Source organism: Pipistrellus hanaki (genome assembly GCF_964339955.1).
Source record: "Pipistrellus hanaki genome assembly, chromosome: 11".
Lineage (NCBI taxonomy): Eukaryota > Metazoa > Chordata > Mammalia > Chiroptera > Vespertilionidae > Pipistrellus > Pipistrellus hanaki.
The window spans coordinates 30,069,265-30,083,456 of NC_140513.1; the positions used below are offsets into that span (position 1 = coordinate 30,069,265).

Sequence of the window (14,192 nt, forward strand, 5' to 3'; positions counted from 1 at the left end):
ACTTCATCTACTCTCTTTCTTTTTGCAATTAAGAAAGCAAATGTTGCCAAAACCGGTTTGGCTCAGTGGTAGAGCGTCGGTCTGCGGACTGAAAGGTCCCAGGTTCGATTCCTGTCAAGGGCGTGTACGTTGGTTGCGGGCACATCCCCGGTAAGGGGTGTGCAAGAGGCAGCTGGTCGATGTTTCTCTCTCACGATGTTTCTAGCTCTCTATCTCTCTCCCTTCCTCTCTGTAAAAAATCAATAAAATATATTTTTTTTAAAAAGAAAGCAAATGTTAAAAAATGATTATTGTCATAGTAATCATTGGCCACTATGAAAGCCATAAGGTATTTCTGATTTCTGTTTTCTGTAGGAACTAAAGTTAAAAGCAGAACTGGAAGAAGGTCTGATACTGAAAGCTGAGGACCTAGGTGCATTTAAAATGGAAAGAAGAAAAGGTTTGTTTGGAAGTATAGACCAACTCCAGGTTTGTCAATTCTATTTAGTGTTTTTTGATTTTTCTTCTATTTGGTAATTGTCTAAATTAGGGGTGTCGAACTCAATCAGAGAAGGGGCCAAAATCTAAAATCCAGCCTAAATCGCGGGCCGAATGGTTTACTGAACAGTCATAAACTGACAATGTCATAAACTGACAGCGGAGTGCAGTGATGACAGCGCGGTGCGGGCCACATTGCAAGGCCTGGCGGGCTGGATTTGGCCCACGGGCCTTGTGTTTGACACGTGGTCTAAATAGAGGTAAAAAATGGTGAACTCTGAATAAAATCTTCAAGCACTAGATTTTTCAACTTAAGTGTAAAATTTATATTTCCTCTTAAACTTTTCTGTTATTAAAATTATTTTCTTCAAAAAAATTAAAAAATTATTTTCTTACCCAGATATGGATTTATTTCATGTGGAATATAAACATGAAATCCATGTTCACCAGATTGTATTTATTCCCATGTCAAAACTGACTTATTCCCATGGAACTATGTATTTCTAAAAATCAGAGCTTCCCATTCATTTCATTTGCACCATATACAATATATTAAAAACTATTGTTTGTTTTAGTGCCTTATTTATTTATTCCTCATCCAAGAATATTTTTTCTATTGATTTTTAGAGAGAGTGAAAGGGTGGAGAAAAGAGAGAGAGAGAGAGAGAAACACACACCAATGTGAGAGATACACATTGATTGGTTGCCTCCTGCACCCACCCCAACTAAGGGCCAGGGATGCTCTATTCACTGAGCAAAATCACCAGGACTAATGCCACATTTAAAAAGTGAAATTCATAAATTACTATGAAAGTTCAAAAAAACAAAATTTTAATTTTATATAAATTCAAAATGGCAGTTCTAAAAATCTTGCAGCAAACTGCACTTTTGGGGGGCAACAGGGAGGGGATAAGGACACATGTAATACCTAATCAATAAAAAAATAAATAAAATCTCTTTCTCAAAGCAAAAAATATTGTAATTACACTCAAATGCATATACATAATCTTGATTCTGAAAAATTTATTCTTTGTTCCTGAATTTTATACTTTAATAGTAGAGTTTCATGAATATACAGCAGGTCCTGGAATAATGTCATATTATTTCAATATTGTTTCATTGTAATGTTGATAAAATACTTTGGGAAGTTTACTTTTGTTTATATAAATTAGCCTATAGTAAAGTTGGTTCCATTATGTATACATAGTTTAAAATTACAGAATGATATTAAGCAAAGACTTACTGTATTCCCAGTTATTTATTTTACTAGAGTGTTTTAGAATATGTTTAAAGAGCATTTCTGGGTGGAAAGGGTGTGAAGGGAGTAGAAGAGGTAGGAATTTGCAGAATAGTGAGATCTGCTTTTTCAAAATGTTTAGGATCTAAATTTTAAACAGGTACAATAATAAAAAATTTACAGTGCTTGCATTGACTGTTTTGGGTTAAGAAAATACACACAAAACTTCATGTTTTTTAATGTTGGAAAACAAAAATTTTCCAGAATTTGACTCTAAACAAGGACAAAATTATGTTAATTAATGTGAGTATCCAGAGGGCTTATTATAGGACAATGACTTGATATGAAGTCCCTGTATAAGAAAAAAGTATTTAAAATTAAAACTCTATGGTAGGAACTTTTGCTATAAAAAGAGAAAAAAAAACAAATCAAGAAGTTTTTAGAAAACTAAGATATAGTGAATTACACAAATCATAACTTCTATTATATCAAATGCAGAAAAATCTATTATTATTTCCCTAAAAAACTTGTATTATGTTAGCAGACTCCTACCTATTCTTCAAAGCATAGCTAAAATATTACCTACTCTGTAGGACTTGCATTGGCATTTCTTTTATTTCCAGACAAAGACAATCCCTCTCCATTTTTGCTTACATGGTACGTAGGAGTTAGCATTTATTATCACCAATAATGCTTTGGTTTCTCTCCTGTTGGAATGGAACTTTAAAAAACTCTATTGTTCATCTTTCAAAGCCAACACATAGTCAAGGAATGTTTGTAGAATATATTTAATTGCTAGACTTCATAGAGTTTCATATAAAGACTTTCTATAGTATAGCTGGATATAACAAAAATAAAGTATTTCTATATGGCTCTGGATAGCATTTCTATTTCTCAAAAGTATAGCACTACTCTTTTAGGCTTCTTTGTGGTTTGGATGTGATAGTGCTGTAGGACCATACTCTTTAGGTGTGGATGGAAGACTGACTCATGAACTTTTTGCTATGAGTCAGTCTTCGAACTTTGTTGTGGCCACTTTGCTCTCTTTTTCTCATGCATATTTTCTATCTCATTGTCTTAATGTAGATTTCTAGGAATCATTTTTTATCAAGCTTCAAAAGTACAGGAACATATTACTATATTGATTTTATATCTATTTGTTGTTTAGTTGGCATTGCTTCATTACTATGAACACACAGTGCAAGTGAGTGCTTAGTAGAGTTCATTTTGAACAGTCATATTCCCTTCATATTTTTGTTTGTTTTTGCTTCTGGGTATCCTTAATTCAAGAGAGTATTAAGTTGCTTGCTTTGGAAATCTTTCTGACTGTATTTTACTGAATAATTATTTGATGTTGACAGAATACAGTGCAGAGTGGATTTCTTTTCTTTTTTTTTTTTTTTAAAATATATTTTATTGATTTTGTACAGAGAGGAAGGGAGAGAGATAGAGAGCTAGAAACATCGATGAAAGAGAGAGTCATCGACCAGCTGCCTCTTGCACACCCCCTACTGGGGATGTGCCCGCAACCAAGGTACATGCCCTTGACAGGAATCGAACCCAGGACCCTTCAGTCCCCAGGCCGACGCTCTTTCCATTGAGCCAAACCGGTCTCGGCGCAGAGTGGATTTCTATGCTCCATCATCAATGTCTTCCACTGTGTGTATTCATTTATTCACTTCATCAATTAGTTGATTGAGTCAGGCATTCAGTCATTCATTTAACATTTTATTGAGGCCAGTCATGGGCCAAATTTTGGGGATACAATGGTGAAAAGTACAGTTCATATTCAATCAAGGATCTCAAGTTGGGGAACCAAGAGTGTAAGTGCTGTGATGGAGGTATGCATCTCTTTGACAGAGAAAACTATTCCCAGCTTGTTCTCAGAATGAACTCTTACTCTATGTAAAGAAATTGTCACCCCTTTCTTGGTCAGCCTAAATAAATCTCAGACTCAAATATATTTGGAGAGTTTTAATTCCTTATTACACAACACAGCAACATGTTAAGTGGAACCACTCACTTCTCGACAGTTTTAGACAGGAACATTATTTTGTTATTATTTCCACGTGTTCATTTAAAGTCTCTTGGCCAATCTGAAGTTTTAGTACCTTATAAATTTTATGGCAGAAGGAAAACAAATAAAATTTCTTTGTAATTTTAATGTAGAAATTGGATGAGCAAAAGAAATGGTTAGATGAAGAAGTAGAGAAAGTTCTGAACCAACGCCAAGAATTAGAGGAGCTGGAAGAAGACCTGAAGAAGCGGGAGGCCATAGTTTCTAAGAAGGAGGCCCTGTTACAGGAGAAGAGCTACCTGGAAAATAAGAAGTTGAGATCTAGTCAGGTATTCTATTTAATACACTGTTTCATTCTGGTTGTAAGTCATATAAAGCAGGATTTTTTTTCTCTAAGAAGTAAACCATTGTGAAGCCAGAAATCAGAAGAAAGCTCTTCTGATTTTCAGAGTATTTTGCTTATTACTGTTTATCTAATGACCATCACTGAAATCTATTCAATTTTTAAGTAAAAATTTCAATGTTTTGCCAAATATGATTTATTTATTACTATTTGTATTTTTTAAATTGTGGTAAAATTTAACATAAAATTTGCCATGTTGACCATTTTTAAATGAACAATTCAATGGCATTAATTACATTTACAATGTTGTATAACCATCACTACTGTATGTTTCTAAAACTTTTTATTACCCTAAACAGAAACTCTCTAACCATTTAGCAGTAACTCACCATTTCCCCTGGAGATTTCTATTATTAACCTTAGTGGATATTTTCTAAATAAACTGTACTATTTGATGTTGTATACTGAACATTGGTAATCTGGAAAAATAGGCTTGAAAATGACATATCTATCACTACTATCTAAAGTTAGAGGTTTCAGGGTTTCTATAAAAGAAGATTTTATATAATGAAGATTTATTTATTTTTTAAATTATGAAGACTTGGGGACCTTTACAAATGTTTTTTTTCTAGAGACTTGGATTTTATGAGCCAGTCAAAGTAGTTTTATGAAAGTTTTGAAAAAAAATGATTGTGAAGGGAGTAGAGGACCATAAAATACATTTTAAATATATATTTGTGTATCTTCAAAATTAGCAACAGCAAAAATAGAATCTAAAAATGAAGCTGGCTTGCTACAGACTTGAAAAGGACTTTCTCACCCAAAACTTTGTCTCCAGCAGGCCTGGAGTCTGAGGTCAATCTATATATTGACTTAATGAACAGAGAGGATCAATGACCTGCCTCTTTATTAGATCTGCCTTTCAGCCAAATTCTAGATCAGTAGGATCTGAATTGACACTGGCATGTTCTTAACCTCTCCACCTCAATATAACAGGAAGACAGGGATGCTGTGTTCTCTCTTCCCCAAACATGTTGAAATAGCTATTAGCACCAGGCTGATGGATACATCCCCTCCTACCACCCTAGTGCTATATCCAGTAGTGTGCTCATACTGACTGTCAATGTGAAGTTCTTTTTAAATTTGTTTTTTCAATGTAAAGTTTTAAAAACTGTTCCTCAAAACATATAAACAAGAGAAAAGGGGATTACCAAATTAAAATACCAAATGAGTAAATAGGAGAAAATAACCTGGGAACTCTATGTTATATTATGTATCACAAAAGAAGAAGAGAAAAAATAAAAAAGGAATAAGAAAAAAATCTTTTTATGGAAATAAGTTTATGATACGGGGGGAAAAGATCAGATATTTTATAGTTTCAATAAGACGTAATATTTAGGAGCAAACACATACTGACATAAATAGAGTACAAATAAATGAAATCCACAGTCAATCAAAGCAAAATTGATTCTTTGAAGATTATGTTAAAACAGAAGGAAAACTTGAGATTGTCATATTTCTGATTCTTTTTTTTTTTTTTGAATAAAAGGCATAAAAAAGATTATGCAGTATTTTTCCCCCCAGTATTTAAGGAATACTTATAAGAACCCTGGCTGGGTACCTCAGTTAAGAGCATTTTTCCGATATGCCAAGGTTGGGGATTCGATCCCCAGTCAGGGCACATACAAGAATCAACCAATGGCCCTACCTGATTTGGCCTGTGGACTTAAGGGTCCCAGGTTTGATTCTGGTCAAGGGCACATGCCTGGGTTGTGGGCTTGATCCCCATGAGGGGGTGTGCAGGAGGCAGCTGATAAATGATTATCTCTTATCATTGATATTCCTATCTCTCCTTCTCCCTCTGCCTTACTCTCTGAGATCAATAAAAATATATATTTAAAAATTAATAAAGTCAATAAAAAGCTGTAAAAAAGGAATGAATGCATAAATAAGTGGATCAACAAATTAATGTTTCCGTCTTTAAAAAATCAACAACAAAAATTTAAAAGTATAAGGAAACAAGAAGGCATGAAAGTGCTAAATCATTACCTTCCATGATTGACAGTCAGTAGACTATATCTAAAACTGATATTCTTTAGAAAAATGGACATAAATACCAGATGAAATAGCTATAACATTGAAGATGATTGTTTCCAGGGAATGGGACTCAGGTGAGAGGGTGGCTTTTAAAAAAATTACGGTATACACTGTATCTTACTATCTATATATATAAAAGGCTGATATGCAAAGTGTTCCCTCAGGAGTTTGACGAGACCAGGAGCTCACTATGACATATGCTGACCACTGGGGGCAGTGTGGAACATGGTGGGTGACCAGCAGTGGTGGCGGGGTGCTGAGGGAATGAGGGGAGGAAGAGGCAGGGAGATGGCGAACCTGATTAGCCCTGATCACTGGCCAAGCCTAGGGACCCTACTGTGCACAAATCCTGTACACCGGAACTCTAGTAAACATATAATTACTTTTATGAACAAATATTTTAAAAAATTAACTTAGTCCATAATTAAGAGCTCCATAAATCTGACTGGCTGTATTTTCTGACCAGATGAAATGAGTAGAAACAAATTATATGTTTAAATAATAAACCAACCAAATCTCAAACTCTAGGAAATTTTAATGCAATTAATTCTACTATGTAACCAGGCCAAAGAAGAAAAGTTCAATTTAGAAAATAAAAGAAAAATAGTACTTCTCAAAACCTATGCTGTGTGGTCTGATATGGCCAAGCAATATTTGGTAGTAAATTCATTGTTTGCTTTTTCATTTTAAAAAAAAGGCATTAAACTTAAGATTTTAGAAAACGAAGTCCCTCTACATCTCTCCCCACCCCCCACCCCCCAAAAAAAAATCCATGGGATAAAATAATGTAGTACCTAAAAAGTATTTATTTAGTAATTTTCTCTGTTTTTCCTAATTATATGCAATCTGGATTTATAATTTTTTTGAGTTCTTATTGATTGTATCTTTTTAGGCCTTAACCACAGATAGTTTGAAAATATCAACTCGCCTGAACTTGCTGGACCAAGAGTTGTCCAAAAAGAATGTGCAGCTTCAGAGCAGCACAGCTGAGGAGAAAATAAAGATTTCAGAACAAGTTCAAGCCCTCCAGAAAGAAAAAAATCAACTACAGAGACGAAGAAACAGTGTGGAAGAGAAACTTAAAAATGGTAGCATGTTATCACCTGAAGTAAGTCAGTACTCTTTGAAACTGGAAGTGCTGTATGATGGACCATTTGGATGATTTCCTCCCTCTGTCACTTAAACATAAAAAATGATACATCTGGTGAACTTTGTTTCCTTGAGACTTTGTCAGATGAAATGAATTTACCTGGCACCACAAGCCATGCTTTATTAGGGACCACCATGTCCTTATGTAGAGGTCCATGAGTGTGGGTGGCCCCTTCCTGGTTTGCCAGGGGTGAGTCTGGCCCTTCTCAGCTGGTTTTCTTATCTGAACTCACAAAATAGACAATGATTGAAGGGACTCTTTTTTCTCATTTCTTCCAAAAAAGGCACCTCCCTTCTCTCTCTGCACCTTTCTTGAACGATCCTAGGAATTCATTACATACAATGATTGCCCAGGCATTAAGGATTAATTCTTTCTATTATCTTGGTTGAGAAAGGCCCAATGTCCCTTCCAGAGAGAGCATTAAATTCAAACCCTAATAAAAATACCCTTTTAAGAGGCCATATAGCTTCTCTCACCTTTATTTTTTAAAATATGAAAAGATATTTCATTCATGGGTTTCAAATTGCCCCAGACTTTGTCTTTTTTTTTCAGAATTTTACCTCAGTTGGCAATGGTACCTGTACCATACTTGATCAGACAACGATGAATTTTTGAGCCATAATTTTCTCTATGAATATTTATTGGTGATGTCTTGTCATTACCAAAGCAAGAGAAACTTGCTAAGAGAAAGTGAGTAGCTGGGAAACATGCACCTTGCTGAGTCTTGTAGTGTTTTAGAGAAAGTATGAGAGGAAGTTAAAGGGAACTAGTTAAGAGGGAAGAGGAGAGCCGAAGCCGGTTTGGCTCAGTGGTAGAGCGTCGGTCTGCAGACTGAAAGATCCCAGGTTCGATTCCAGACAAGGGCATGTACCTGGGTTGCGGGCACATCCCTGGTAGGGGGTGTGCAAGAGGCAGTTGGTCAATGTTTCTCTCTCAGCGACGTTTCTAGCTCTCTATCTCTCTCCCTTCCTCCTCTCTGTGAAATATCAATAAAATATATATTTAAAAAAAAACACAAAAAAAAGAGGGAAGAGGAGAAAGGATTTTATGATATTAGATTATTGCTCACTGAGTTGATGAAAAGTATTGAAAACTAAGTCAATTGAGGGCTATGTGGTATTATAAGCCTCTACTGCCATTTTATCACTCAACCTAGGTAGCTGTGCAGAGGAACACAGATTCTGGCTGTCCTTACAAGACTGTTTAAATTGGAGCCCAAGTTTATAAATTTGAAGGTATGAGAGCCTAAAATACAGAAAAACATATAAGTATTTAAGAAATTCTTGCCTGCCCAAGACTGTTACTGGGCCCAATGGAAGAAACGAACAAACAAACAAAAAAGCATTATGCTTCTCTTGAGAGATTCATACTCTATCTGGAGAAAATGGGATAAGACAACTCTAAACACTGAAGAACATAAATAAGCCATACTTATTATTTATACAAAGCAATGCAGTGATCAGGTGGGGGAAGATTATTAGGACAGTCTTGGTGGATTAGAAATGAGCTAGATTATGAAAAACATAATATACTACACTGGTCAATATAGAAAAGGCCATTTTATAGATAGAACACTGTTAAATAAGGTATAGAGATGGGAATGAGCAAATAATGTTTGCAGAAGGGTAAATGGTTCATTATTGCCATTAGGAAAGTTTCTTCTTCACATGGAATTCTATAACTAAAGACATGTAAAGTTTTGTGGTGAAAATAGAGGAGTGTGCATGCTACCAGTGTAGCAGCCACTCTAGGTTGGTGTGAGGGAGTGATGAGCCTCGGTGGAGTTTCATTTATTTGTGTGAGCTTCTCTGCACCCTTCCACACGGTTCTTCTTTTCTCCTCCTCCTCCTTACATATGCACACATTTATTATACATTTCTTACCTATAAAGGCTCAACTTGGCAGTCAGGAAAGGAGGATGCTGCTGCTATATTCAGCTCTGTGTTCTCATTAAAAGTTATAAGCTGAGCCCAGCCCTAGCTGGTTTGGCTCAATGGATAGAGCATCAGCCTGCAGACCAAAGATTCCCGGGTTTGATTCCCGTCAAGGATACGTACCTCAGTTGCAGGCTCCTGCAGGAGGCAACCAATGGATGTGTTTCTCTCACATTGATATTTGTCTGTCTTTCTGTCTCTTTTAAAAATCAATGAAAAAATACCTTTGGATGAGGATTAAACAAACACCTTTATTTAAATAAATAAATAAGCTGAGCCCAGTTGGTGTGGCTCAGTAGTTGAATGGCAACCCATGAACTAGGAGGTCCTGGTTCAATTCCCGATCAGGGCACATTGCCTGGGTTGTAGGCTCAATCCCCAGAAGGGGGTGTGAAGGAGGCAGCTAGCTGATCAATGATTCTCTCTCATCACTGATGTTTGTTTCTCTCTCCCTCTCCTTCCTCTCTCTGAAATCAATAAAAAAACATTAAAAAAATAACTTCGTAACACTACTGATTATCTTTTTTTCTTTTTTTCTTTTCTTTTTTTTTTTTTTTTTTAAGTTTTAAGCTGATTGTAATAGACATATTGGAACATTCCAAGCTCTGCTTCAAAGCTGAGCTGGAGCACAGATACTTTCTCCAGTAAAACCTTTCCTCAGCATCATAAGACCCACAACTTAGCCACAAGCATAGCCACAGGCAGAATCTCAGGCTGGCTCTACAGGAAAGAGGTTAATTGGGAATGACCCCAGGTTCTATTCAAGTTCCTTGCAGCAGAGCTAACTAAGCTCCTGGCCCAGTGACCACATGGTTCTTTTTAGTTGGCTCTGAAATGGGCTCTGTTCTTCCCACTGTTTTCAATCTGAGATTAATATTAACAAATATGCCTGCCAATAGCAGATGGTGGGGAACATGAAATGCTGATGTGACACAAGACAGTAGGATCGAGGTGAAATGGTTTGCTGTTTTGATGTCTTTATTGCTTGGAATTATTTTCTCTTTCCACAAAAAATGAAAATATTTTTCTAATATGGGAAAGTAATAGGTTTTAGATCACTATACACTTTAATATAAGCAAATCAATTCCTTTGGTAAAATTCAGAAACTAAGATTAAAAAAATCAATAATGCAGAGTAGTTGCCTAGTAATTGAGGTATACTTCCAATTTTAGGTTTTAGGATTATAAGATATATTTAACTTGAGAAATATACACATATGTAGTGCTTGCTCAAAATGTTTAGTTTTGTTTTCTTTTTGTATTGATTGGAATGTGTGATCTAAAAGGTATGGAGCCCATTGCTTTACATTTCTATTACTCTCAGATCACTGACCTCTGGACTGGCAGCAGCAGAGTCCCCTGGTGTTAGAAATGCAGAGCCTCAGGCCCCACCCAGACCTGCTCCTTGGTACACAGTCATTTTAAAAAGTGCTCTATGATAAAGGATAGTTAATTCTTGGTAATTGATGGTTTGAATTGTGGCAAATTTTTATCTAGGGACAGTTTCCCATTGCCACTCATCTTGTCAATCTATACATACTATTGCTGGGTTAGTGGGACCCACGGATATTTAGGCACTGCAGCCCCATTGGAGCAGGCTGTGTCAGGGTTCCGTAGTTGCTATACTGTCTTGCTATAGTTTCTTGTTGCTTTCTTAACTTGGATCCAAAACTGTAGGAATTAAATTAGCACCTAATTGTTCCCAGCCATATGTAAAGTCAAACTATTTCCACATTTGTTTTTGGTAAAAATAGAATCACACTATGCATTCATGAGTCAAATATGTTCTTTGGATAACCTACCTTTATTTTCTGGTTCCTGATTCATTCATCCTTGTACCTTTCAGGATTTAAGTTTATTTTTTCTTTCTTATGGAGTGATTGTCAAATCATCAAGTTCTTGAAGGTTAGTGATTGCACAGAGAAATAAAATGGCTGTAGAACACTGTTGAAAATGGATCTTTCAGGATATTTTATAAACTAGCTTTTAAAAATACATATTATTTGACCTTTCACTGGAATAGGTTGTTACATACTATTTCCCTGAATTTCAGAAAATAAGCTCTGGAAATCACTGTTTTTTAGGTAGATTAAAGTACTGACATTATTTTCCTGGAAATGCTTAGGAGAGGAGTGGAAAGAAATATTTGGGCCCTATAACCAAGACATAATGAAAAAAAATATTTTTTTCTCTTCTTCAACTCATTCAATAGACAATGAGTTTAAATTGTGTGACATACTGTGCTAGGCAACCAGGGCATGAATATAGACAAGATACTCTGCACTCAGGAACTTAGAGTTGAGGTAATCTCCAGCACATGTGCAAATATATATTTTGCAAGGTCTTGGCAAGTGTGAAACATGGCTTACCAATATTTGGATCCCTCCCCACAAATAACATGTTATTTGGATAGTTGAGAGAACCACTAGATTTTCTGAGGTATTCATTGTATTTCTTTCCTACAAAGGAAATCTCTGGCATATAAAAAAAATGTTATGCTGCCATATTTTCCCTCCAATGATGTCTCTTATGAAATGTTTCATGTCCTTAAATCCTCACTACCTTTTTTTTTTTTTTTTTTTTTTTAAATATATATATTTTATTGATTTTGTACAGAGAGGAAGGGAGAGAGATAGAGAGTTAGAAACATCGATGAGAGAGAGTCATCGATCAGCTGCCTCTTGCACACCCCCCACTGGGGATATGCCCACAACCAACGTACATGCCCTTAACCGGAATCGAACTCGGAACCCTTCAGTCCCCAAGCCGACGCTCTATCCATTGAGCCAAACCGGTTTCGGCGTCACTACCTTTTTTTAATGCCATATTGTTTTTCCCTTAGAGTAGGGGTGTCGAACTCAATCAGAGAAAGGGCCAAAATCTAAAATCCAGCCTAAATCGCGGGCCGAATGGTTTACTGAACAGTCATAAACTGACAGTGTCATAAACTGACAGCGGAGTGCAGTGATGACAGTGCGGTGCGGGCCACATTGCAAGGCCTGGCCGGCTGGATTTGGCCCGCGGGCCTTGTGTTTGACATATGTGCCTTAGAGACTCAACTCTGATTTAGTTCTTAATTTATTCTGAAACTTATTTCTTCTTTCCCTCCTAGCAATATATTGTTTAATAGATGTTTGAAGAAACATCAAGGGGTCTCCAGATCTCCCTGACACATAATACACACTTTAGGAGCTAGGGAGGGAGATAAATTATAAAATTGCTAATTCTGTGGGCTGAGGCTTGGTGTTCAGCATTTGCTGTATGACCTTGGGACGTTTCATAACTCACCTAAGCTTCTGCCTCTTCCATTTTACTAATAGATTTATTGCAGGGATTCAGTGATTATATGTTACATAGGTGTATACCAACATAAGCACACTGTGTAGCATAGCATGCACTCAGTAACCATTCTTTCCTTAAAGTTTAGTAGAAGAAAGGTAATGCCCATTAGACTCAAATACAGCAGGTCTTTGAGTAATGTCATTTCATTTGAAGTCATTTCGTTATAATGTTGATGGTGTGTGTGTGTGTGTGTGTGTGTGTGTGTGTGTGTGTGTGTGGGCAAGAGGAGGCATCAATTCCGGGCCAGGGTCACTATCTATTTAGAATTTGCACCTTCTCCCCAAGTCTGTGAAGGTTTTCTCTTTGGACTCAGGTTTCCCCCTACATCTCAAAAGCTGTGCACATTAGATGAACACAGTGTCTAACTTGTCCCAGTCTGAGGGAATGTAGGTGAGTGTGTGCCTGCAATGGAAGAGTGTCCTATCTAGGGAGGGTTCCCACCTTGCACCCTGAATGTAGAGACAGGCGTCAGCCACCCATAACCCTGAACTGAATTAGTGGGTTGGAAAATCATTATCTTAATTGTTTTTATTAACCTTCCTTAAATGTATGTATAGCTCACATTTATTTCAATGTTTAATATTAGAAGTGTTTTGGGTCTTTATTTAGGGGTTTGATGATATTTTTGTGGCCAGATACATGGCATAGGAACTTCACTCTTGTTTTTATCAATTAGCATATGGTAAAATTGGTTTTGTTATAGTACGTTGTTTTGCTTAAAGTTGCAGTTTCCAAGAACCTATTGGCAACATTAAGTGAGGACTTAATGTAGCATAATAAGATCTTAGTATGTGACAAAGTCCAAGTTATACTATTTCATTTAAAATGAATGATTTTTGCCCTAACTGGTTTGGCTTAGTGGATAGAGCGTTGACCAGGGTTGTGGTTTCAATCCCCATTAGGGGGCATGCAGGAGGCAGCTGATCCATGATTCTCTCTCATCATTGATGTTTCTCTCTCTCTCTCCCTCTCCCTTCCTCTCGGAAATCAATAAAAATATATCTTTTTAAAATAATAAAATAAAATGAATGATTTCTGTTGTATCTTAGGAAGAACATGCTCTTTTCCAACTTGAAGAAGGGATTGAAGCTTTGGAAGCTGCAATTGAGTACAAGAATGAAAGTATCCAAAGTCGCCAGAACTCGCTCAGAGTTTCATTTCAAAACCTTTCTCATAGTGAAGCAAACATCTTGGAAAAACTAATTGGCCTGAATCCTACTGAGATTAGAGCTATCCTTTTCAGATATTTCAATAAGGTTAGTTTTTGAGAGATAGAGGATTTTCTTCTAAAGAGGGGTCCAGATATTTACACATCTCACATATTTAGAATTTTTAAGGAAATTAGAAGACATATAAAAATGGTGTAACTCCAGATTTAAGCATGATTTCTCTTTACAGTACTGCATGCTGTCATCTAAAAGCTTTGTAATTATCCAAGTATGTATGCCTAACTTGGTGTGGTTCTTAAAGTTGAAGGGCCTTCTGAAATAAGAGCTTTTTGAAGTACTTTTTAAAATCAAAGAATTTACATTCCTCAGTCACTGCTTCTTGATGTTTTCTAGATTTAGATGTTGCTAATGAGCATTCATGAAAAA

General features: G+C 36.3%; 1 protein-coding gene across 4 annotated transcripts in view; it reads left to right on the forward strand.

The window, feature by feature from the left end:
• The window catches only part of KIF27 (kinesin family member 27), a 79,630-nt gene that overhangs the window by 54,140 nt on the left and 11,298 nt on the right, over positions 1 to 14,192 (forward strand). For all 4 annotated transcript variants that reach the window (XM_084899371.1, XM_084899372.1, XM_084899373.1 and 1 more), the window contains 4 exons: positions 355 to 468; positions 3,884 to 4,060; positions 7,064 to 7,279; positions 13,647 to 13,853. In XM_084899371.1, the coding sequence (XP_084755497.1) occupies positions 355 to 468; positions 3,884 to 4,060; positions 7,064 to 7,279; positions 13,647 to 13,853 (714 nt within the window). The remainder of the gene's footprint in view (positions 1 to 354; positions 469 to 3,883; positions 4,061 to 7,063; positions 7,280 to 13,646; positions 13,854 to 14,192) is intronic.